Source organism: Rhinatrema bivittatum, chromosome 3 (assembly GCF_901001135.1).
Source record: "Rhinatrema bivittatum chromosome 3, aRhiBiv1.1, whole genome shotgun sequence".
In the NCBI taxonomy this organism is placed as follows: Eukaryota; Metazoa; Chordata; class Amphibia; order Gymnophiona; family Rhinatrematidae; genus Rhinatrema; species Rhinatrema bivittatum.
Window position 1 is genome coordinate 436,150,168 of NC_042617.1, and position 23,656 is coordinate 436,173,823.

Genomic DNA, 23,656 nt, shown 5'->3' on the forward strand with positions numbered 1-23,656 from the left:
GGGGACACAGACACCTCTGAGGAAGAGCCAGACTCCCTGGAGGAAGGGGAAATCCCTCAGGAATGGAACCATACCGAACCATGATGTGTTTCTTCTCCAAAGAGAGCTATTGGATCTCTTGTCTCTCAGCCTGAAGATGCTGGCCATCCCAGGCACAAGCTCCGCGGCAGAGCCGAAGACTAACCCTGCAGACCTGGAATGGAATATCCCGGAGGCCAGCTTCAAAGAAGGACGGGCCCTAGAATCCCTATACCTCCTGGGGTTCCCCAAAGGGGCGGGAAGGGGGTGTGGTGACAGGCCGGGGGGTGGTCCAGAGTTCTCCGGCACAGCGGCCTGTGCCAGGGGATGGTGGGCAGGCGTAACTTGTACAACAAAGGTAGTGGAGGGAGAGTTAGGTGGGGGGGGAGGCGGAAGGAAAGTTCCCTCAGAGGCCGCTCCGATTTCGTGCGCTGACCCTGGATTTTATAACATGCGCGCGGCATTGCAGGTCTGCAGAGATAAATTCAGGTCTCTTGCATGCGTGGATGTTCGGAGGCTGCTAATTAGGTATCTGGAGGTGATTAATGCCTTCCTCAAGTCAGACTTTTTGTATTCTTTGGGGGAACACCTAGGAGGGAAGCGGTCGCTAAAACCCCTTTGGTTCACTGGATAAAGGAGACTATTGTCTCGGCTTATGTGCTGGGGGAGCAAGAGGCCTCCCGACTTGATTCAAGCACACTGCGTAAGGGTGCAATCTTCTTGGACGGAGGTGCAGGCGCTTGCACTTCCAGGCATTTGTAGGGCAGCCACTTGATCTTCCTTGCATATTTTTGTGAAACATTACCACCTGGATGTTTTGGCCAAGGAGGACTTGGCATATGGAGCTGGGATTCTCAAAATGGCCCTCGCTTCTTCCCACCCAGATAGGTAATGCTTTGGTACTTCCCATTTGTATGGGGCTGGATGAGATGGATGACATTTTCATACCTGTTGATTTCCGTTACACTAGTCCAGGACCCTCCCGGGAAGCAGGGTGGATTCACATCGGGTGCTAGGTTTTCTTCTGTTGTGTTAGTTTTCCTGGTTTTTCCTTCTACTTCCCAGTTTGGAAGCCACAGGTTCAGTTTGCATTGTTTAGTTTTTGTCTGATCTGGAGCTTTGCCAGGGATATACTGGATTCCTGCTGCACTACTCCACCCCTAAGTAGTGGAGATGATGTCTATGTTCTCTGCCTCCATCTGTTGGTAGGGGGAAACAACCCACCTGTATAGGGATGGACTGGGATGGCAGGACTAATGGAAAGAATTAACAAGTAAGAATTTTTCCAACTTCTGGCCGAGGGTCTTGCAGTGGGGGGAGGGGGGAACTCTTACAATCACTTTTGCAAACAGCATTGTAAAAGTGCTAAATTTTAAGAATCTCAAGGGTTTTTTAATCTCCCAAACGTGTGCCCTAAGATGTCCCCCTGGCTCTCACACACTACATGTAAATTGACTATGAACCAAAAGTAAAAATAATGCAACCAAATCCTTTTTCCTCTTTCCTTGTCCATGTTACAGGTCCGAGCAGTGAATGCAAGTCTGAAACGTGCCATGAAGGAGAGGTGGAAAATCTGAACCTCAGCAGGTCCAAGAGGCCGCACCAGCAGTTGTCTTCATCCGAAGATGAGGAAGAACTTGAGCACAAACGTGGAAAGTACACCGAAGCAAGCGCCACGCCATTAGTTGAGAAGACGACCTTCACGTATTTGGGTATTCTTTCACTAGTATATGTTGGCCATATTTCCCGCTGTCTTAAGTATGCAAAATACTTTTTTTTTTTCCTCAAGCTGGAGGAGCGGGCTTTGTACAAACAATAGCATCATGTGCTGTTGAGGTGCATCAATGTCCTTTTACACATGGGTGCAAAAAAGCAAAACAATGTAAAGAATTATTAGGAAAACAGAGAATGTCATAGTACCTCTATATTTCTTTTTAGTGAGACCACACCTGGAGTACTGTGTTCAATTCTTGTCACTACATCTTAAAGATATAGTTAAACTGGAAAAGGAACAGAGAAGGGCGACCAAAATGATAAGGGGATAGAATGGCTCCCTTATGAAAGGCTAAATGTTTGGGTAATTGCCAGGTTCCTTTGGTCTGGTTTGGCCTCTGTTGGAAACAGGATGCTGGGCTTGATGGACCCTTGGTCTGACCCAGCATGGCAATTTCTTATGAGTTTAGGGCTGTTCAGCTTGGAGAAGAGATGGCTGATGGAAGGATTTGATAGAGGTCTATAAAATCATAAGAGGTCTAGAATGGGTAAATGTGAATCAGTTATTTACTCTTTCAGATAATACAAGGACTCCATGAAGTTAGCAAGTAGCACATTTAAAACAAATCTGAGTTCTTTTTCACTCAATGCATAATTAAGCTCTGGAATTTGTTGCCAGAGGATATGGTTAAGTCAGTTAACATAGTGGGGTTAAAAAAAAAAGGCTGGACAAGTTCCTGAAGCAGAAGTCCATAAACTGCTATTAATCAAGTTGACTTAGGAAATAGCCACTGTTTAATATAGGCATTAGTAGCATGAGATTTATTTACCCTTTGAATACTTGCTAAGTACTTGTATCCTGAATTGGCTTCTGTTGAAAACTAGATACTGGGCTTGATGGACCCTCAGTCTGACCTACTATAACAAATTTCTTAAATGTTTGTGTTTGCATTTATAAAATGCTGCAAACCAGAATATTCAGATTTTGCTTTTAGAATGCAGCCATTGTTACTGTAACTTTTGTTTTATTGTATATTCAGCTGACAAATTTCATATCTCAAACCTGAGCCCACTATGATCTCATTAGCTGGTGTTAAAGCTTCTTTGTGAAACAAAATATTTCACCCAAATCCTCACACACACATAGTGCTAATATTTAGTTTTTCAGTTTTACTTAAACATAGGAGAAAAAAAAGACCTGTTAATATAGGCTACACTTGAGAGAGATTCAGCATGCACATCTTCCAATCATAGGTAATTAAAAAAAACCCTCCATACACTTCCAGACTTGATGGACCATTCAGTCTTTATCTGCAGTCAATTACCGTATTTTTCGCTCCATAAGACTCACCTAGATTCAGAGGGGGAAAATTTAAAAAAAAAAATATAAAAAAAAATGGTGTGCTAAACCAGCTCTGTTCCTGGGCGTCTGCATCTTAAGGAGCAAATTAGGAGAGTGCATAACTTTTTTTTTTTTTTTTTTTTTTTTTTTAAACCCATTTTGTTTTTGGGTCTGGGGAGGGCCATTTTGGTCCACTCCCCAGATCAGAAAACTTTTTTTATCATTCTTTCTGTGGGGAGGCCCCCCCCACCCCCGCCCCCAAGACCTGCCAAAAGTCCCTGGTGATCCAACGGGGGGTCCGGGAGCGATCTCCTGCACTTGGGCTGTCGGCTGCCAGTAATCAAAATGGCGCCAACGGCCCTTTGCCCTTACTATGTCACAGGGACCTGTTGGCCTATGTAACTCTTAATTTATGTCCTGCCAAACCAGTTGAAATCTGAGACCCAGAGCACTTGTTAGGATGGTCATTGTTCCTGGGCTGGTGGAAGAAGTCCTAATCTGCTGTCTGTTTTTTGTAGATTGCACTGGGTGATTATAATACTCGGGATGGGAGTGGAGAGGTTTTATGGGGAAAAGCATGTCTTCCCAATAGTTATGAACCTGATTTTGAAAGCAGGCAGTAGAAAATGTTCCTGACATCTCTCCCTCTTTGCAGGAGATGCTGTTGTTGTGTACACTGATGGCTGCTGTTCAAGCAATGGCAGGAGTAAGGCACGTGCTGGAATAGGCGTCTACTGGGGACCAGGTCACCCGCTGTAAGTGAACTTGGACTTTTTAAAAAGTGGTACTAGTAAGACAGGCTGCACCCTCCCTTCTCCCAGCTGCTTTGACTGCCTGGCTTTAGACACTTGAGGACAGCAAGACCCACTGTGGCATCGGCTTCTGCTGTAATGCAGATTCAGATAACTTTATTGGTATGACAGTTTTACTTTGGCAACATATGCATCATACCTTTTTTTTTTTTTTTTTTTTTTTTTTTAATTTTATTCCTGCTGTAAGAAAAGAGGATTTAGTGACTCAGCAGGCCTTGGGAAGATGGCAAGAAATTGGCACCCCCCCCCCCCCCCCCTAGACTATTTTTGTATTTATAAAATTAATTTAGCTGCAGGAGAATACCAGAGGGCAAGCCTCATTGATTTCTGTTCATTCTCCAACTCAGTGATTTAAGCCTGGGGTGGAGCAATTTACATTAAAAAAAAAAATTGATCTCTTCCCCCCCCCCCCCCCCCCTCCAATATGAAGCTATCAAATGTTAAAACAGGCTAATATGCGAAGAGGCTTTTTTTTTCTCAGTTTTAGGAATTTCAGGGATAGTCTTGTATTAAAGCAACTGACAAAGCATGAGTTTGACTGCCTTTTACCAGTGTGCTGATGACTTGCTTTGCTAAAATAGAAGCAAAAGATGAAATCCTTTTGAGAGGCAAGTTTTGCCAGGAAAACCTGGTGTTCCTCAGCCTGGTGACTGGAAAACTATGGCCTCAGTTAAACTGTAGTTTTAGCTATGCCGTATGCAAACACCAGAATCTCAGCTGCTGCTTTTCTTTTGTAAGATGACGACAAAATGCTTGTTTTGGGGGTCTCAAAGTCCAGCATGTATAACCAGCTATTTAGCCTGGTGGCTGAATAGCAGTGTGTAGAGGGACCTGGCTTTGATCCCTGGGGATGCTGCAGAGTCCAGTGTCACAGCCCCATGTGGGGGAAGGAGTCCTGATCCTCGTGCAGCAGTGACCCCTGGTGGCCATATTGTAGAAGCTGCCCAGGTGCACATCCATGCAGTGCAGAGACTTAAGTTGGGAGAGGAAATAAAATTGGGGCGAAACTCCCCAAGTAGTTGTGAATGAAGGCTCATGTTCTAGAAGCCCAAAGGAGTAGCAGGAAACTGGTAGCTCATAAATAATGTTTGTTCTAAAGTGAACAATTCATCCTTTACAGATATCATAGCAGAATGTGTTTTACTTTTTTTTGATTCTTCTTTTTTTTTTTTTTTTTAATAGAAATGTAGATGATAGACTCCCTGGCAGGCAGACCAACCAGAGAGCAGAAATACAGGTAATTCTGTTTTAAGAACTGGGCATAAACTATTGAACATTTCTTTTAAGTCGTATATATGTAAGAGCTGTGCTAGGCCAAAGGAGTGGTCCGTTAGGCCACAGTCAGAAATGGGGTGCTGGGTTTATCGGGTCACCTGCAAGAACCGGCAGATCATGCTGGGGAGATAGTAACATACACAGTGACATAGCAACTGATGGCAGGCAGAGACAAAAATGTCTCAGCCAGTCTTCCCTGTTGCTCACTTCCAGAAGTTAAAAGGTGGTAATCTAAGTCTGCATGGAGAATAATTGACTTGTCCCCAGAAATCATCCAAATTTTTTATTTATTTTTTTTTAACCCCATATTAGAAACCTTTACATCTTCTGGAAGCTAACTCAACAGCTTAATTGTGTGTTGACTGAAAATACTTAAATGTGTGTGTGTGTGTGTGTCATTAGTCTGCCATTGAGTTTCATGGACTGCCCTCGTAGCCCTGTTTCTATTTGAAAGGATAAATGAGATTCCTATTGACTTGTTCCACACTGCTCATAATTTTTTAAACTTTTTTTTATTTGAGTTGCATACAGTCATATCTGCATTTACATAAAATGTGAGCTTGAACATGTCAAATTCTAAGGCAGTATTAAAAATGAGACGCTTTCCAAAAGATACAAGAACAATAGCTAACAGTAGTTCCCTCTGCCACTATTCTCATGGTACAGAAAAGACACCATAACTTCCAATAAGGCCCAAATGGCATCATATTTCTTACAATCCATCAAACAGTAATACAACTTTAAAATATCAGCTATAGTTCTTATTTGAGCTCTCCAGTTGTCCATTCTAAGATTAGCTTTCCACGTGAAGGCAATGGTAAATTGGGCTGCCAGAAGCAACTGAAGAAACCACAACCCTACTCCTCACTGGCACCTCCGAACCTGACCATTTACCAAGCAGTCCAAGCACCCGTGACAAATGAAAAGGGCTTCCAAGAATATCTGATATTTCCTGTCACAGTTGCCCAGAACGGACTAATCCCAGGACACTCCCACCACATATGTAGATAGGAGCCCAGTGTTCCACACCTCCTCCAGCAGCTGGGACTAGCTCCAGTAAATATATCTGCAAAGTAACATGGTGTGTGGTAGGTCCTGTGCAATAATCTAATCAGCTCTACTCTTTTAGCACATATAGAACCTTTATGCGCCAAGACTCGGACGCTACCAATCTTTCTCAGTAAGCATGGGATTCAGATCCTCATTCCATTTAGCAATAAGTTGATCAGCTCTGCTCCCAAACTTACAATGGTGAATCCAGGCCTATCGCAAAATGGAGGGGGAGGGGGTGGACCTGCAAAAGCCGGCAGCCTTCACATCACCACGGTGTTTTCGCTGCCGGCTTTTGCACCCAGTAGCGCCACTGTGAAAGGTGGTGCTATTGGGTGCGCTACTGGCGATGATAACATTACTTTATCGCCGCCAGCAAAGCCACCGCCAAGTCTGCCTCCTCGCCGCCCCGACTCCGCCCTCAGCATGCTATCGCACGCGAAAAGGGCCTTTTCGCACGTGATAAGCCTTTGAAAATGACCCCCCTTAGCTAGTAGAATACCCAGATATACGAGGTGAGAGAGCTCAACTTTGTGCCTATATCAACAAAATAAGATTCCAATAAACTGGGCGTTCGAGGTGGTTATCACCTCAGCCAGATGCAAAATATTCCCGCAAAGCTGGAGGTACAGGGCTCTTGAGCATTCATCTAAGGACTCGAAACCTGCATTGTCCCACAACTGTGCTTCAAACATCAGGCCCTGCAAAAAGATGAGGCCAGATAATCCAGCATTTTGGAAGATGGGAGACTGAGGAGGAGTTTTTCATCAACGAGTCCAAGGTGCCACAACCTCTCTACACTCCAACCATGTGGTCCAAAAGAGGACTCTGCTGACATGCTATTAGAATGATAGAGGAGGAGAAGGGTGAGAGAGAAAACCTTAGTCTCCCACTTGTGCCATTTCACAGGAGACCCAAGCAGGACCTTCCCCTGCCCCCCCCCGACCATATCGAAACCAGGATTTTAGACACAGCCGCCCAATAGTAATGGAAATTTGTAAGTGCCACACCACTTTGCTGTTTTTAATCTGCCACAGCATGAAAGATTAATTGTCATGGGTCGGTGTTGCCAAACAAATTTTGCCATTAGAACATAAGAACATGCCATACTGGGTCAGACCAAGTATCCATCAAGCCCAGCATCCTTCTTTAAACCCAACTGCACCAACCACATTCCCTGGCAAAAAATTCCAGAGTTTAATTGTGCATTGAGTGAGAGAACTTTCTCAGATTAGTTTTAAATGTGCCACATGCTAACTTCATGGAGTGCCCCCTAGTCCTATTATCTGTGAGAGTAAATAACCGATTCACATCTACCCGTTCTAGACCTCTCATGATTTTAAAACACCTCTATCATATCCCCCCTCAGCTATATATATATATATATATATATATATATATATATACACTTTTTTTTTTTTTGAAATGCGGCGACCAGAATTGTACACAGTATTCAAGGTGTGGTCTCACTATGGAGCGATAGATGCATTATGACATTTTCCCAGATTTTTGAGGGTCTGCGACATACAACAGCATGTCTTTCACATATAAGGAAATTTTATGCTCTAGGCCCTCCCGCCTTTAGTCCTTTCCCTCTGAATAGTCTCTGCCAGTGGCTCTAAAGCAAGGTCAAACTACAAGGGAGATAGGGGGCATTCCCTGCCTTGTGCCTCTCTGAAAATCAAAGCACACTGCTCCATAACTTTATAAATCTCTCATAACCCCTCTGTCTCTTCTCCAAGCTGAAGAGCCCTAACCTGTTAACCTCCCTTTTATAAAGGGAGATTTTTTTTTTTTAGGGGGTTGAGATGAAGTGACCCAAAGTGCTCAAGGTTGCACCAAGGATTTTTACAGAGGCTTTATGATTAGATTTGTTCCTTTTCAAACAATTCCTAATATTCTGTTTGCTTTTTTGACTGCTGTTGCACACTGAGCTGAAGATTTCAAATTACTGTCCATGATGACTCCAAGGTCTTCTGAGTGGTAACTCCTAATGCAACCTTGGGATCCTCTTTGATGCCTTTCTTTTCTTCTCTGCATACATCCACATCACAGCCAAAAAGCACTACTCCCTTGTATTTATTTTTTTCTTAAAGCCTCTCCAAAATCTGTCCCTTCTTGTCTGAACATACCAGAACCCTTCCTTGCTTTCTCATTGCCTCCCACTTAGGCTACTGCACCCTGCTCTTTGCAGGTCTGCTGCTGCTGAGTGATCTCTCTTGCAGTCTGTTCAAAACTCAGCAGCATGCTTTTCGTCCTCCTCTGTCGTTATGATCATGTAACCTTCTCAGATCACTGCCTTGGCTCCCCATCTGCTTCCGCATCAAACTCAAACTGCTTATACTCGTGTACAAATGTATTCACTCCAGCAAATTACTGCAGCCCTCTCATTTCACCATACACCTCTCACCCCAAACTTTGCTCAGCAGACAAGCTGCTCTTATTTATGCCTCTGTCTTCCATTGCTAAGTCCTAGACTCAAGTTTTTCAGCTTTCTATGCCAAATGTCTGGAATAACCTTCTTGAACACTTGCTCCAGGCTCCCTCTCATGCCAGATTCAAATCCAGCCTAAAAATTCACCTCTCTGAGGCTCCTTCTTTTAAAACAGTTTCCTGCAGAAAGCCTCTTTACCTCACCCACAGGCTGTTTTCTCATATACTAGAGACCTCACTCCTCAGAGCTGGCCCCACTGTTTCAATTTAAAAGCACCCTCCCCTCGATGTTTTGTCTGTCTGTATTAGTTTAAAAGCTTCAAGAAGTCTGTAAAGCAGTACATTCATCTGATAGCACTATATGAATAACTGCAATGTAGAGCCCAGCACTGTGAACATATAGTTGGGATTTCCTTTTTTCTGTCTGCATCTCTTTGCACCTATATACATGAAAAATAATTTGCCATTTAGATGCCCAGTTCCCCAGTCTTGCAAGGTCCTCCTGCAAGATATCGCAGTTTACTCATCATTTAACTATTTTGAATAATTTGTGTCATCTGCAGATTTGATCACCTTGCTCATTTTGTCTTTTTTTTTTTTTTTTTTCCAGAGCATTAATAAATAAATGCTTGTTCTAGTATGTATTCTGGCGGGCACTCTACATTTCTTTCCATTGGGAATACAGACTATTTAGTTCTGCTGTTTCTGTCTTTTTAAGCAGTTACCAATCTGCAACAGGACACTGCCTCTCAGGAGGCACTTTGTCAAATGCATTCTGATAATTGATTTCTTGCACGTGCACACAGTCTCGCAAATGTACACACAACACATTTTGAAAATGTATGCTCTGTGTAAAGAACCCCATTGGAAATTTTTATGTACTCCTTGTTTATTTTAAATCTTAAACCCTGCCTCCTTAAGCATAGACTTGTTAATCATGCTTACTACACTAAATTTCCTAAAGCTTATTTGTCTTGTCTATATTTTAAACTCCATGGAGCAAGAACGTCTCGTGCATTTGTACAGTGTTGCATATGTCTAGTAGCACACAAGAAATACGTAGTAATAGTATTTGACTGGCTGAACCTTAACTCTTATGATCTACTCGCTCCCTGCGGTAACTTACCTTCCTGAAAGGCTGTCTAGGGCTAGAGCATCTTTTATACGTTAGCTGCATCGGTTAGGCAGTGATGTCCTTCCTCCACCTTGTAGGGAAGAGGAGGCTCTGTAAGTTCGCTGACTGCACTGCTAATGGATGCTCCCAGTGGAAGTACAGATTCCTGGAAGGTGTGCCCTCTTGTAATTCTGTGATGAGGTGTTTTCTGTGGTTCACAGCTTATTTACAAACTTATTCCTTTCTTCAGGCAGCCTGCAGAGCAATAGAGCAAGCCAAGGGCCAGAATATCAACAAACTGGTTCTCTACACAGACAGTATGTTTACCATTAACGGTACGTGTATTGCTCATGATCTGCATAAAAATATAACCGTCCTATGAATGGTGTAGAAATAGCATGGGCAAAGACTGAAAATGTTTTGTTTAAAAAATAAAATCAGTATTCTATAGATGAGCTTAAGTTACATGCTCATGAAGGATATGATTTTATTGTAATCCGTTTTAGACAATTGTATTTTGGGAAAGGTGGAACATATACTTCCATTTTTATTTAAAAAAGAAAATGTATTATGTATTCGCCAAGGCCTTGTCTCCTTACCAGCTGGTTTGTGCCATCCTTTACTTAATTTCCCTGGCCTTAGTCTCCTGGATGACTCTTATGGTGTTAAAGTTCAGTTGGGCTCCAGCTCTGTGCAAAATCCTAATACTGGGTGTTAATATAAATATTTCTAGGTGTTGCTTTGGCACCAAAAGGCCTGCCTGATACCTTTTTGCTTCTATACTCTGTCTATAAAAGATTTTGATTATAAAGAGCAGGCTGGCCGTGTGTTCTACTGGCAATTGCACAGTTGGGTGCTTGTGGTCTCCCCACTGGAGATTTCGTTGAGAGCAGTAGGATGCTGTAGCTGCCATCTGCTTTTCAGCAAATTTCAGTACAGAGTTCTATATGGAACTTAATGAAGATTTTAATGCAACTTAACTGCTAAAGTTGATAAAGGGAAAACCAGTGGCGTAGATTTTAAAAGAAGCGTGTGCTACCCGGCGGAAGGGAACTTCCCTACCCCCCCCCCCCCCCCCCCCCAAAAAATGTAATTTACCTTTTTGTGCCTGCCTCTGACCCCACCCCTTTAGTAAAGCCCCAGGACTTGTGCGCGTAACATTTTTTTATTTTTTATTTTTTTAATCCGGCCCAGTATCTTTTGCAAGACAGAACAGGTCAGTACTGCCACAAAATTATAGCACTATCCTGCCTTATGTTGTGTTCACACATTTATAATTATGACAGGATAGAGTGGCAATGTGTGGCAGTGCAGACTTATTAGATTATCCGGCTGACTCATCAGGTGTAAATATCTTTTGTATTGCTGCAGCCTATTTCTAAATCCCCAGTTGGGGATTGTAGCCTTCTGGGCCTGATCTAGGAATTCTGCCACTGAGCTGAAGGGACAACTTAATTTAAAATGTTAAAGGCAAAAGAGGTGGGTAAGGGTAGGGCAAATATGCATGCATGCAACACCTCTACATTTTTCTTCTATGCCTTTGGAGATTTCAGCCGTAGTTTATTTTCTTATTCTTTCTGACTGCTTTTTTTCTCAAATTTAATTAAACATTTAAAATATTTTCTGCTGTATTCTCCTACCAAACCACTATACTCTGTTCTTAGGTATAACAAAATGGGTTGAAAACTGGGATACCAATGGCTGGAAACAGAGCACAGGCAAAGACGTGATAAACAAAAAAGACTTTAAAAAACTACAGAAACTGACCAAAGGCATCGATATCACATGGGTAAGTGCTCCCCGTAGAAAGTCTGAAACCTAACCATGGTTCGGAGAGTGAGGGTCAGCCACTCTTTGTATTTGAAATGATAGTTTTATAGATCATGAAGTTCATATTTTCACTTTAGAAATGTTTTTTATACTTTTTTTTTCACATGCTAACATGTTTGAATTAGAAAATAAATAGTAAGCTCAATAAAAACTAATTAAAAAAAAGAAAATAGTAAATATAATGAATTGTATGTATTGATTGGTTTCGGAGGTGCTTCATTTATGAAGCATTTTTATGAAGACATATTCTGTACTACAGCCAAACCATATCTATATGGCATTTAGTCAAGCCGTACTCCTAAAGGAATCAAAGGACTGATTTACCTATTTAGAAGACTGACAATATACAGCAGTGGTGTCCTGCAAACTGTTTCCAAGAAGCTAACTTGATGTCTTTGCAGTGATAGCAGGATGGACACCTTGGAAATGAATTAAAAAAAAAAAACACAGAAAGCTAGTAGTAATCCAAAACTGTTTTATAGAGGGCAAGCAAGTTTTAATAAATGTGCAAATATTCATTCCATGCTACAAAAATATCAAATAATAGTAAGCTAGGTTATCAGATTAGAAAATACAGACAAGATGTGTAGTTATGGGTTTGGTTTCTTCAGTTTCCCCTAAAATGAGCTTTTCTTGGTGTATCTGACCTGCAGCGGGGTTAGGAGGTCTGTACATTTAATCCTGGTTTCTCATCACAGATGCACATCCCTGGACATGCTGGCTTTCCAGGAAACGAGGCAGCTGATAGACTGGCTAGGGATGGAGCTAAAAAACCAGAGAAGCAGTAGCGTTCCAGTCACTGGAAGACATCTGTAGTAAACTAAGCATGCAGCACTGCCTTTGTGGACTATTCCAGGAGTGATGCTGAGGGTGGATGTAAAACGAGAAGCATTTCTTAGATCTGCATTAATTCTGATTCTTTTTTTTAATATCACAGTTGACTTTATGTACAAATGGAGCCTACGTCGATGCTTTGTCACAGATTTTTAACTATTCCACAAATTGTAAATAGTATAAAGATTAACAGTCATGAATTACTGTAGTGATTCACAAAACCTGTATAAAAAAACCTTTTCTGTTATTTGTAGATTATTTTATGCACAGTGCCCTTGAGAATTCTATAGCAATTGCCCACCTGGAAATGTTTATTTAAAAATAAATATTGTACTTCTAAAATGTGGTATTCAAGCCTTTTTTTTTTTTTTTTGGTCTAAAAGGAATACAAGGACATTTTTTATTTTTATATTTGTACGTTGACCAATGTGCATCTCTAAGAGGGAAAAAAAACCAGGAAGAAGCAATGACAAGCTTGAGGTCAAAGACAGCAAACAAAAGCGAGGGGGATGAGAGTAATTATAGTTTGTGAAGGACCAGCAGACAGGCATAGTATGCTGGCTGCTTCATTGTAGAGCAAATGGTGTGGTGGGAGCTTGAATAGCCTATGCTCAGTGGGTTAAATATAGAGATATCTTGTGCACGATAAAATAGCATACAGGTATAGTAAGAAGCTTAACCCAAGCCTAAAATAGAATGGCAATCGCTTTTTAAGGTGTGCAGCCCAAAAATGTCCTTTTTTTTTTTTTCTCCCTGGCAGGGGAGGGGGAGTATTCACTTTTTAGAGTGCAGTATTTTTTTAAAGCACATTAAAATATTTGTTGCATACTAAGAATTTATATATCTATCCATCCCGCAGCACCCCTTACGTTCATGCAATTAGTTGGGCTGCCCCCCTCCCTTTTTGTTTCTCTATAAATTGCTGAAAGGAGCAAGAACATATATACAGGGAGAGGCAGGCACCTCACTCACAGGGTGCCTGCCTCTGATAAGACACGCATTGTGAAAACGGGTGCTTGTATTAACACCCGTTTTTCCTAACGCACATGCAGCTACATCCCCTGGGCATCCGATGCAATATTAAAATAAGGGGCTGTGTAAAAAAGGATGTGCTATGGGAGAACTGTCTCTAGTACTCAAATGCATCAGGTGCTCGATAGGTGCAATTGTGTTTATCCTGTTGCTTCTAGTTGATTTTTCTGAGGTAGCTGACGACACCCATAGCGAAGTACCCCTTTCAATGGGCATCTAAATTGTGTCTAGAAGAACTTATTTTTAAATCGAGCCTATATAGACATTTTTCAATACAGCAAGCAGTAAATGTGTCAATACAAAGTAGGAGGAACCACAGAGGACTTTAGCATCATTGTGGACAATACTTTGAAATTCTCAGCTTAATGTGCAGCAGCAATCAAAATAAACAAATAGAATGTTAGGTATTTGAAAAGGAAAGCAAGTTCTTACTGTAAATGGTGTTCTCCATAGACAGCAGCATGAATTAGCCATGACACAAAATATGACTTGCCATATCCTGACTACCCAGTATCCTGTTTCCAACAGTGGCCAAGCCAGGACACAAGTACTTGGCAGGATTCCAAGAGGTAGATAGATTTCAAGCTGCTTATCCCAAGAAAATGATTGGCTGAAAGCTGCAATACGTTTTCATACGCTGCGGAGAAATTTAAGATCGGCAAATAAGGGTTTACTGTCCATTCCATCAGTCAACACAGCCAAACTAACATCAGTGCGGGAGAGAGCCATATCATTAGCAGGCCCAAAACTTTGGAATGAAATGTCAACCGAACTGAGACTACAATCAGACTTTTAAGATATTTAAGCGAAACCTGAAAACATGGTTATTTAAAAAGACCTACAATACAGATGCATAAACTTCAGTGCTTCTACCTTTTACTTCTTATTTGTTTTATCTTTTACCTGTTACTTTTATTGTTAATAATCTGTGCTAAGATTGTTTTCTGTTTTATGCCTTTTAATGTTATAAAATGATGTATCTATTTTCTTAAAGCTTGTAAACCGTTGTAAAAGTGGTAACTAAACGACGGTCAATAAAACTTGTTAAATAAAAAATAAAATAAGCATTATAGATTGTTTGACATCACCCAATGCTGACTGGACCCTTCTCTCTAAGCTTGCTTTTGCTTTATTTATTTTATTTAAAAATATTTCTATACCGTCTTTTCAAACTAGTTTGATCAAGACGGTTTACAGATTTCGATTATATAGAGCCATTAACCAAAGAAAAAAAACAAAAATAAAAAGTAAAATAAAACATCAAATTTAAAAAAGTATAGATAAGAAATAGAAAGAATAAAAATACATTATATTGCCATAATCCCTACTCATAAAATAGATATACTAATTTTTTAACAAAAATAGTCAGAGATAGAAAGGAAATAATAAATCTAAAAATATAACTCATATAAACCATATTCCTTCAAGATGTGTAATTGAATAGTAGATTGCTACAAAAAATGTGGCTTAAAAAAGTGAATTAGTCAATTTTCAAGATGAGCATATGCAATCTTAAATAAATAAGTTTTAACTGCCTTCTTAAATTCACTATGACTAATAATTTGCCTTAAGGTGTTAGGGAGAGAATTCCACAACAGCGGTCCTGCCACTGAAAAGGCCCTCTCCCTGGTCATATTGAGTCTTGCTATTCTAACTGTGGGAACATCGAGCAAATACTGAGATGTTGATGGAAGGTGTCTCATTGGTTTATACAACCGTAAAGATGTACAGAGCCATGTGGAATCATGGTCATGAATTAGTGAATGAATTATAGAGAGAACCTTATATTTTACTCGATATTTAATTGGGAGCCAATGAAGTTTATATAAGATAGGGGAAATATGATATCTCATAGGTAGTCCTACTAAGAGACGAGCGGCTGAATTCTGTATTTGCTGCAATGGTTTTATCGCAGAGTCTGGAAGACCCAGAAACAAACTGTTACAATAGTCTAAACCTGAGAACAGGAGAGACTGAAGTACAGTTTGAAAATCATTTTTGAAAAGTAAAGGTTTTAATCGTTTCAAAGTGTGCAATTTAAAGAATGAATTTTTTACCAGATTAGAAACATGATAGGATAAAGATAGATTTGTATCCATTTGAGCATGTGTAGGAATTTATGCACAATCATTGCCTTGAGGTCCCTCAGTTGATAAGAGCTAAATCTAGTAAAGTAGTCAACTCTAGGAAGATGGGTGGGTATTTAGCATGGTTAATTCATCCTGCTGTCTATGGAAGGACACTATTTATGGTAAGCAAACTTGTTTTCTCCATCGACAAGCAGGGCTGAATTACCCATGATATGTGAGGAGTACCAAGCTGGGGGTTGCAATGAAGCATTTACTGAATAAATAACCTGGACTCCACGGTGGAGTGGATACTGGCATATAGGCTGAGGTTAATCTTCAGAGACATTTAGACAGATAATTCACAAATTATCTATCAAAATGGCAAGCTTTTGAATATTGAGCCTCTTCTCCAGCTAGATTTTAGTCAGATAAGTAATTTCATTTTTTTATTTTTTTTTTAGCCAGCTAGGTGTTCTGGGGTCATCTCAAGGAGGAGTTATCCAGTTAACTTTTGTCAGTTTTTAACTATAACTTTAGATCTACTTCAGAGTAGGTCTAAAATTATCCAGCTTTGAGTGGCTAGCTAACCTGCCACTTAAGTAGATAAGTGGCACCCATATAGTTCTAAAAAAAAAAAAAACCCAAAAAAAAACAACCCACTAAACCATCGACCTCTTGGCCAGATTCCCATCCCTTACCATCAGTCTTTTAAATCCCTTCTGCAAGAGCCTCTTAAGACCCCCAACACCTCAAAAAGGAAAAAGACCTCTGTTGCCCATGCTAATTTGTAAATATTGGCAAAACCATACGCAAATTTAACTAGATTTTTTGAATATTTTTCATAAATTAGAAATGCTAAATTGGAAGCCCCTTTAGTTTCCCACTGGTTGGAAACTAACCATTCTCTCAATCTAAAATGTTTTGCCTTAGAATTGGTGTTTTCATCAACACATGGGACTCTAAAAAGTTTGGAGAGAGGTTTTTATAAGGGGATATATTCTTTAGCGTTTGGCTTGCTTATTATTTCAGAAATACAGAGGGAGTTAATTCTAGTATCTCCCTCTCACCCACCCCTAGCTCAGCCCTTGATTTTTAGACAAGACACTTTCTCAGTAAAAATCTATCAGGCTCTTTTCTAAGTCATACTATTGCATTGGCCCTTATTGAGAGTTTAATCATCTCCTTGTAGGTCACCAGCAGATTAGTGAATATACCAATAAATTTAAAATACTCTAATTCCTACTCACTTAACATCCTAAACTTAACTAGGAACTCAATAAGGAAAAGGCAGCAGTCTAGCAGCATCGAATGTCACATGTATGATTTTTTTTTTTTTTTTTTACCTGCCGGTGAGAGATCGTGTGCACCCAGTGCAAAAGGCTCTTGGTTTTCAGAGAACAAGTCTGATCTCTGGAGGCTAGAGTGGCAGAGCTGAGGCAGGAAGAGGTACATTGAGACCTTCAGGGACATAGTAGCCAAGTCCCAAACCCAGTCTGGCAGCCTCAGTGTCACTGTGTGCCTTACCAATCACCACACACTGCAGCTGCCTTCTGCCATGAACTAACAGGACCGAATGGGCCTTCCATTCATACTTCAGCACTACATTGCAGTCACCTCTCATTCCTCTAGCCAAATGGCACAGACTCTCCTGCCATAGCTAGTCATACCACTGCAAGCATAGGGAAAAAGGAAGCTGTTCATGCAGTCCATTTGGCAACAGTGCACTCTCCACTGCTCTGCATAGCCATCACAACTCAACTATTTCCCATTTGATGCTTTTATTTAACATGCCACCATTGCCAGGCTCAGGCTGCCTTCTGGAGTTTGCTCATCATCCTGATTGAAACTCAACTTTCATTAATGGTGTCTCTAGGGGCACAAGGGGGGGGGGTGTTTATATTAGTGTGACATCAGCAAATCAGTTGATCTTCATCTGCTGGTTGGCATGCATAACCCACTTGTTTGGACTGGTCTGCCTGCATGAAGAAATGTAGTTTTCCTGAAATCCAGGACCTTTAACTATCACTCTTCGTGCTCCTATGCTGAACTGACCGAATCTTTGATCACAGGACCCCGGCTGCTCCTCAGTCTGGTAAACACTCCATTTCTAAACACCAGTATAAGCCCCTTACATCAGTTCTGTTACCATATTAGTTCTTCCCCTACACAAGCCAGGATCTCTCTACTTTTAGAGAAAGCACCTGAAGTGTCCTAATCAACATCCAGCAGATTAAAGTTACCTAGCACAATTGTTCATAATAATTTAACAAAAGCAAAAAAAGACAAATGAGTATCTGTTTGCAAACAGCTTTGGCTAAGACCACATTTATACAAACTCTGCCAATCTTTCTGGAGGCTGAATGATTATAAAGCTAAGTAATTTTGACTTTAAGAACTCATATGAATACTTGACATTTCACACACAAGTGAATGGCTTTGGGATTTCAACTTGAAAGAAGCATAAAATTTCAAACTCCCATTTATAGCATTTTTCCACATTAATAATAGAGAAATTACTTACCTGATAATTTCATTTTCCTTAGTGTAGACAGATGGACTCAGGACCAATGGATAGTGTACTCTCCTGATAGCAGTTGGGAGACAGTCAGATTTCAAAGCTGATGTCAGCCTACATATACCTGTGCAGCATGCTTAGCTCTTCAGTATTGTCATCGCAAAGCCAGTGTGAATACATGTTGCTTAATACTTGATTAACCTTGAACTGGTTCAACTGCATGTAGCCAGATGGACTCAGGCCAATGGGATGTACAAAATCTACTCCCCTACAGGATGGGAGGCTGCCCGTGGCCCACTTAGTGCTGCCTTTGCAAAGGCTGTATCTTCCCTGGCCTGAACATCCAGGCAGTAGAACCTGGAGGTGTGGAGGGAGGACCATGTTGCTGCCCAACTGATCGCAGCTGGCGAAAGCAGCCTGGTTTCAGCCTAGGAGACTGCCTGGGCCCTTGTAAAATACACCTTGACCTGTAGAGGTAATGGTTTTCCTGCCTCTATGTAGGCCACATTAATTATTTCTTTGATCCAGCGCGCTATGGTGGCCTACCAAACCGCTTCCCCTTGTTTCTTCCCGCTGGGAAGAACAAACAGGTGGTCAGTTTTGCGCAAAAATTCCAATCTCTTTAGGTATCGAACTAGGATTCAGGTGGCGAAGGATGCGTGAGTTTTTCCCGAATCCCTGTGCTCATCTGGTGATAGTAAGGATATGGTCTGGTTCATATGAAACTGGGAAACCACTTTCGGAAGGAAGGATGGTACCTTACGCAGCTGTATGGTGCCTGGGGTGAACCTGAGGAATGGTTCCCGACAGGATAATGCCTGAAGTTCGGAGATGCACCGAGCTGAGCATATTGCGATCAAGAATGCTGTCTTCAAGGTCAAGAGACATAGAGACAGGGCACTTGTTGATCTGAAGGACTCCTCTTCTAGGAAGTCTAGTATTAGGTTGAGGTTCCATAGAGGCACTGGCCACTTTAATGATGGTCGGAGTTGTTTGACTCCTTTCAGGAAGCAAGACACATCAGGATGAGTTGATAGTCTGATACCATCCCTTTCAGATCTGAAACAGGCCAGTGCCGTGACTTGGACCTTGAGGGACAACCTCTTCTGCAAGCCATCCTGTAGGAATTCTAGGATCGTGGGGATCTTGGCTAAGCTCAGGGAGAGACTGCGGTCTTCACACCAAGCTTTGAATACTCTCCGGATCCATATGTAAGACGGATGTGGAGAACTTGCATGCCTAGAGCAGGGTGTTAATCACAGCTTTTGAGTAGCCATGGTTCTTTAGGCTAGTCTTCAAGGGCAATACCGTAAGATAATCAAGCTGGGTCTTCGTGGGAGATCGGTCCCTGCATGGAGGTAGACGCAAAGGACTCCCTGCCCATAGTTTTCACATGTTCACATACCATGGTCTTCTTGGCCAATCCGGGGCGACTAGTAGGAATAGTGCCCTGTAGTGCTCTCTCTTGTGGATTACCCTGCCCAGTAGGGGCCAGGGTGGGAAGGCATACAGGAGGCTTTCCTCTGGCCAGTTCTGGATGAGAGCATTGATTCCCTGAGATTGTGGTTCTTGCCTATGGCTGAAGAATCTGGGGACCTAGGCATTATGACAAGTTGCTAGTAGGTCCATGGCTGGAGACCCCATTGATTTACTATCAGCTGGAAGGCTGTGTCCGGCAGCAACCATTCCCCCGGCTCTAGGCTCTCTCTGCTGAGGTAGGCTGCAGAAATGTCTTTTCCCACGATGTAGAAGGCCGAAATCCCTTTAGATTTGTTTCCACCCACTCCATGAAGGGGTCTATTTCCAGAGACACCTGCTGACTCTTGGTTCCTCCCTGGCGGTTGATGTAGGCAACTGTCGTTGCGTTGTCCGACATGACTGACTGATTCGCCTCAGTCTGTGGCTGAATCGTAGGCAGGCTAATCTGACCGCTCGAACTTCCAGGTGGTTTATGTTCCATCCCGCCTCTTCCTTGTTCCATTGTCCCTGGGCCGTCAGTTCCTGACAGTGGGCTCCCCACCCTCGCAGGCTTGTGTCCGTGGTGAGCAAGATCCACTTTGGTGCGGACAGGTTTACGCCTCTGCTTAGGTGTTCTTCCTGTAGCCACCATTGAAGCTGCTCCCGAACCTGTTGGTAACTGGAGGCGAATTGAGTAGTTTTGGGACACTGGATTCCATCGTGACAGTAGGGAATGTTGTAGCGGTTGCATATTGGCCCTTGCCCACAGAACAACTTCCAGAGTTGATGTCATGAGGCCGAGGACTTTAAGGTAGTCCCATACCTTGGGGCAGGCAGAGGTCAATAGTTTTTCTAATTGACCCATCAGCTTCCTTCTCTGTGGAGGGGGAAGCTGTTTGGTATTGTTCCGTACTCCCAGGTATTCTAGTGACTGGGAGGGCTGCAGAAAGCTCTTGGCTGTGTTCACCACCCACCCGAGTTCTTGTAATAGATTGACTCTGGTGGTTGCGTGGCGACTCTCCTCTGGAGACTTTGCCCTGATCAGCCAGTCGTCCAAGTAAGGATGTACCAGGACTCCTTTTCCTCAGTGCTGCCACTACTACCACCATAAATTTGGTGAAGGTTCTGGGGGCAGTAGCTAGTCCGAAGGGTAGTGCTCGGAATTGATAATGATGGCCCAGTATCGCAAAGTGCAGGTGGTTCTGATGGACTGGGATGTGAAGGTAGGCTTCAGATAGGTCCAGGGAGGTTAAGAATTCTTCTGGTTGTACCGCCATTATAACGGAGTGTAGGGTTTCCATGAGGAACCTTCAGGTAACTGTTGACGGCCTTGAGGTCCAGGATAGGCCGGAATGTTCCTTCTTTCTTGGGAACAATAGTTTCCACTGCCACTCTCTTGGAGTGGGAGTGGCATGGCAATTTCATAAATTTGTCTGAGGGGATGCTTTGGAATTCAAGTACCCCTCTCAAATGATAGTTAGGACCCACCTGTCTGACATTATCTCGACTCATCTTTGGTAGAAGAGGATAAAGTCTGCCCCCTATGTCTTCTTCCTGTGGAGAGATCTGTGTCTTCTCATTGTTGGGTACAGCTGGGGCCTGCACCTCTCTTAATATGCCTGTTCTAAAAGGACCGAGACCTTCCTGAAGGACGAGGTGCTTAGGACAGTGTATTCTTGTAAGGTTTAAAGCGCTGCAATACTCTACCCTTGTTTCTTCTGGGGGAGGAGCACTTATATGTCCTTTTGTTCCTGTCCGCAGGAAGTTGGGGTACTGGAGATTCACCCCATTTGTTGGCTAATTTCTCTAGTTTGCTCCTGAACAGGAGGGATCCTTTAAAAGGCATTTTTGTGAGGTTCGCTTTGGAAGTCATGTCAGCTGACCAAGTCGAGCCATAATTGTCTTCTTGCCACCACTGCAGTGGCAACACCCCTGGATGAGGTGCTTACGAGGTCTGTGGTGGCATTGGTGAGGAAGGAGGCCGCAGGCTCCATCACTTCTCCGGGCATGGTTGCATCGCTGGCGAGGATTAAACAGGAGCGTGCCACTAAAATGCAGCAGGAAGCTATTTAAAGGACTGCTTAAGGATGGCTTCCAGCCTTCTATCCTGGGCATCCTTCACTGCAGCTCCCCCCTCCACTGGAATCGTAGTGCGTTTTGAGCCATGGGTTCCAGCGAATATAGGACTTTTAGTGCCCACCCCCCTTTGAAAGTGGCCTCTGGAGCATTCCATTCCAGGTCAGTCAGTTCCTTAATGGGCTCAAACATAGGGAAATAGTATGAGGCCTTATGGAGGTACACCAGCATGGGATTCTTCTTTGGTTCCACTGTGGGCTCCTTGCCTGGAAGACCCAGCGTCTTCATAGTCTGGGACACAAGGGCTGGTAATTCATCCTTGTGGAAGAATCGGAGCACGGTCCAGTATTGCTCCATCCCTAGGGGAATTTTTCCTTCCAGGGAATGTTTGCTCTTCTGGAGGTGTCTGGATCCTCATCAGGGATGCTCTTGGTTAGGAGAGACATATCTCGAGGAACTCGGGAGGGGCCAGGAAGTGCTCAAGTTAGGTGGGTAGTAGGGGCTGGTTGTGCCTGGACAAAGGTTTGCAGCCCTTTAAAAAATTCCACCCAGAAGGCTCCTGGGGCCATGTTGATCGCAGGGGAAATTGTAGTGGCCACCCTGGAGGAATTTTCCTGTGGGGGCACAGAGTTGGAAATACTTAAGTCCAGAGTGCCATCAGTGGTTCCAGATTCTGCTCCTGGCTATAGAGGGTCTTGATTTGGTTCTCCCTGGTTCTGTTCACTTTCAGGCTGATTCAGTAAAGTCCGTGGGACACTTGCCATGGTGCACAATTCAGTATTTAAATTAGGCCTGGCGGTAAAAACGGGCAAAAGGAGGTGCTAGGGACAGTAGCGCGTCCCTAGCGCCTCCTTTTTGACAGGAGTGGCAGCTGTCAGCGGGTTTGACAGCCGACGCTCAATTTTGCCGCCGTCTGTTCGAGCCCACTGACAGCCACGGGCATGGAAACTGGATGCCGGCAAAATTGAGGGTCCGGTTTTCGACCCAACAGCCGCCAGCTGACTTCCAATTGTTTTTTCTTTTAACTTTTTTTTACTCTTAATATCGCCATGATATTAAGTCTGAGGGTGCACAGAAAAGCAGTTTTTACTGCTTTTCTGTGCACTTTTCCGGTGCCGGAAGAAATTAGCGCCTACCTTTGGGTAGGCGCTAATTTCTGAAAGTAAAATATGCGGCTTGGCTGCACATTTTACTTTCTGAATCGCGCGTGAATACTTAATAGGGCCATCAACATGCATTTGCATGTTAAGGGCGCTATTAGGTTCGGCGGGTTGGACGCGCGTTTTCCGCCCCTTACTGAATAAGGGGTAAGGGAAAACGCGCGTCCAATAGCAGGCTAACAGTGCGTGCTGGAGTGCACTGTACTGTATCGGCCTGTTAGCACAGGAGGGATTCCAATTCAGGCTGCGTGGCTCTTAAGTGGCAGGCTGGGCAAAGAAAAGGTCCCTTGGATGGCAGTGCCATTGTTTTGACACGGGCAATGAAGTTTGTGCCTGTGGCCTAGTTGTGCGTGTCGCTGTGCGCTCACCCCATAGATAAGCATTTAAGTTAGGCGCTCGGGGCCTCTGCCCTGCCCCATGCGTACCGCCGGTCGAGGGGGGAAAATGGCGCAGACGACTCCGAAGGTAAGATGGCGACCCCCCCCCTCCCCCCTCCCCGATCTCCACATGTGGACCCTCTCAATGAATTGGGGCCTGCCCAAGGAGGGCTGCACAACCCGATTTTAAAGCCTTGGAGGAAGGATGGTACGGCTATTCGAGCCTTGGAGACTTAGAAGTAAAGGTTTCTACCTTACCTGGTCTTGGCGATTACCAGACTATCTCCAGCTGTGGAGGAGAGAGGGAAATGCTTTCACAGCCATGCTCGAAACTGCACTCGCTGCCTTACAGCCACTCTGGGGGCTAAGTCCTCGCCGGATCGGCTGTCGGACCAAGGCTCACCGCTTGAGGGATATTGGAATTCACCTCAGGAAAGTCTCAAGTGGGGGAGGGACCGTTAGGTTGCACCGGAGAAGCGGGGCTCTCAAAAGGTAAATTTCACACAATTCTGTTTGGTATAGTGTCCGCATCTGTTATGGAGACTGAG

The 23,656-nt window shown here is 43.1% G+C and overlaps 1 protein-coding gene across 4 annotated transcripts in view; it reads left to right on the forward strand.

The window, feature by feature from the left end:
* Positions 1-12,775, forward strand: part of LOC115087987 (ribonuclease H1-like) — a 28,161-nt gene extending 15,386 nt beyond the window's left edge. For all 4 annotated transcript variants that reach the window (XM_029595801.1, XM_029595799.1, XM_029595800.1 and 1 more), the window contains 6 exons: positions 1,539-1,730; positions 3,729-3,828; positions 5,068-5,122; positions 10,008-10,092; positions 11,422-11,546; positions 12,286-12,775. In XM_029595801.1, coding sequence (XP_029451661.1) covers positions 1,539-1,730; positions 3,729-3,828; positions 5,068-5,122; positions 10,008-10,092; positions 11,422-11,546; positions 12,286-12,375 — 647 coding nt within the window. In that variant the 3' untranslated portion in view covers positions 12,376-12,775. The remainder of the gene's footprint in view (positions 1-1,538; positions 1,731-3,728; positions 3,829-5,067; positions 5,123-10,007; positions 10,093-11,421; positions 11,547-12,285) is intronic.
* Positions 12,776-23,656: the final 10,881 nt, after the last annotated feature.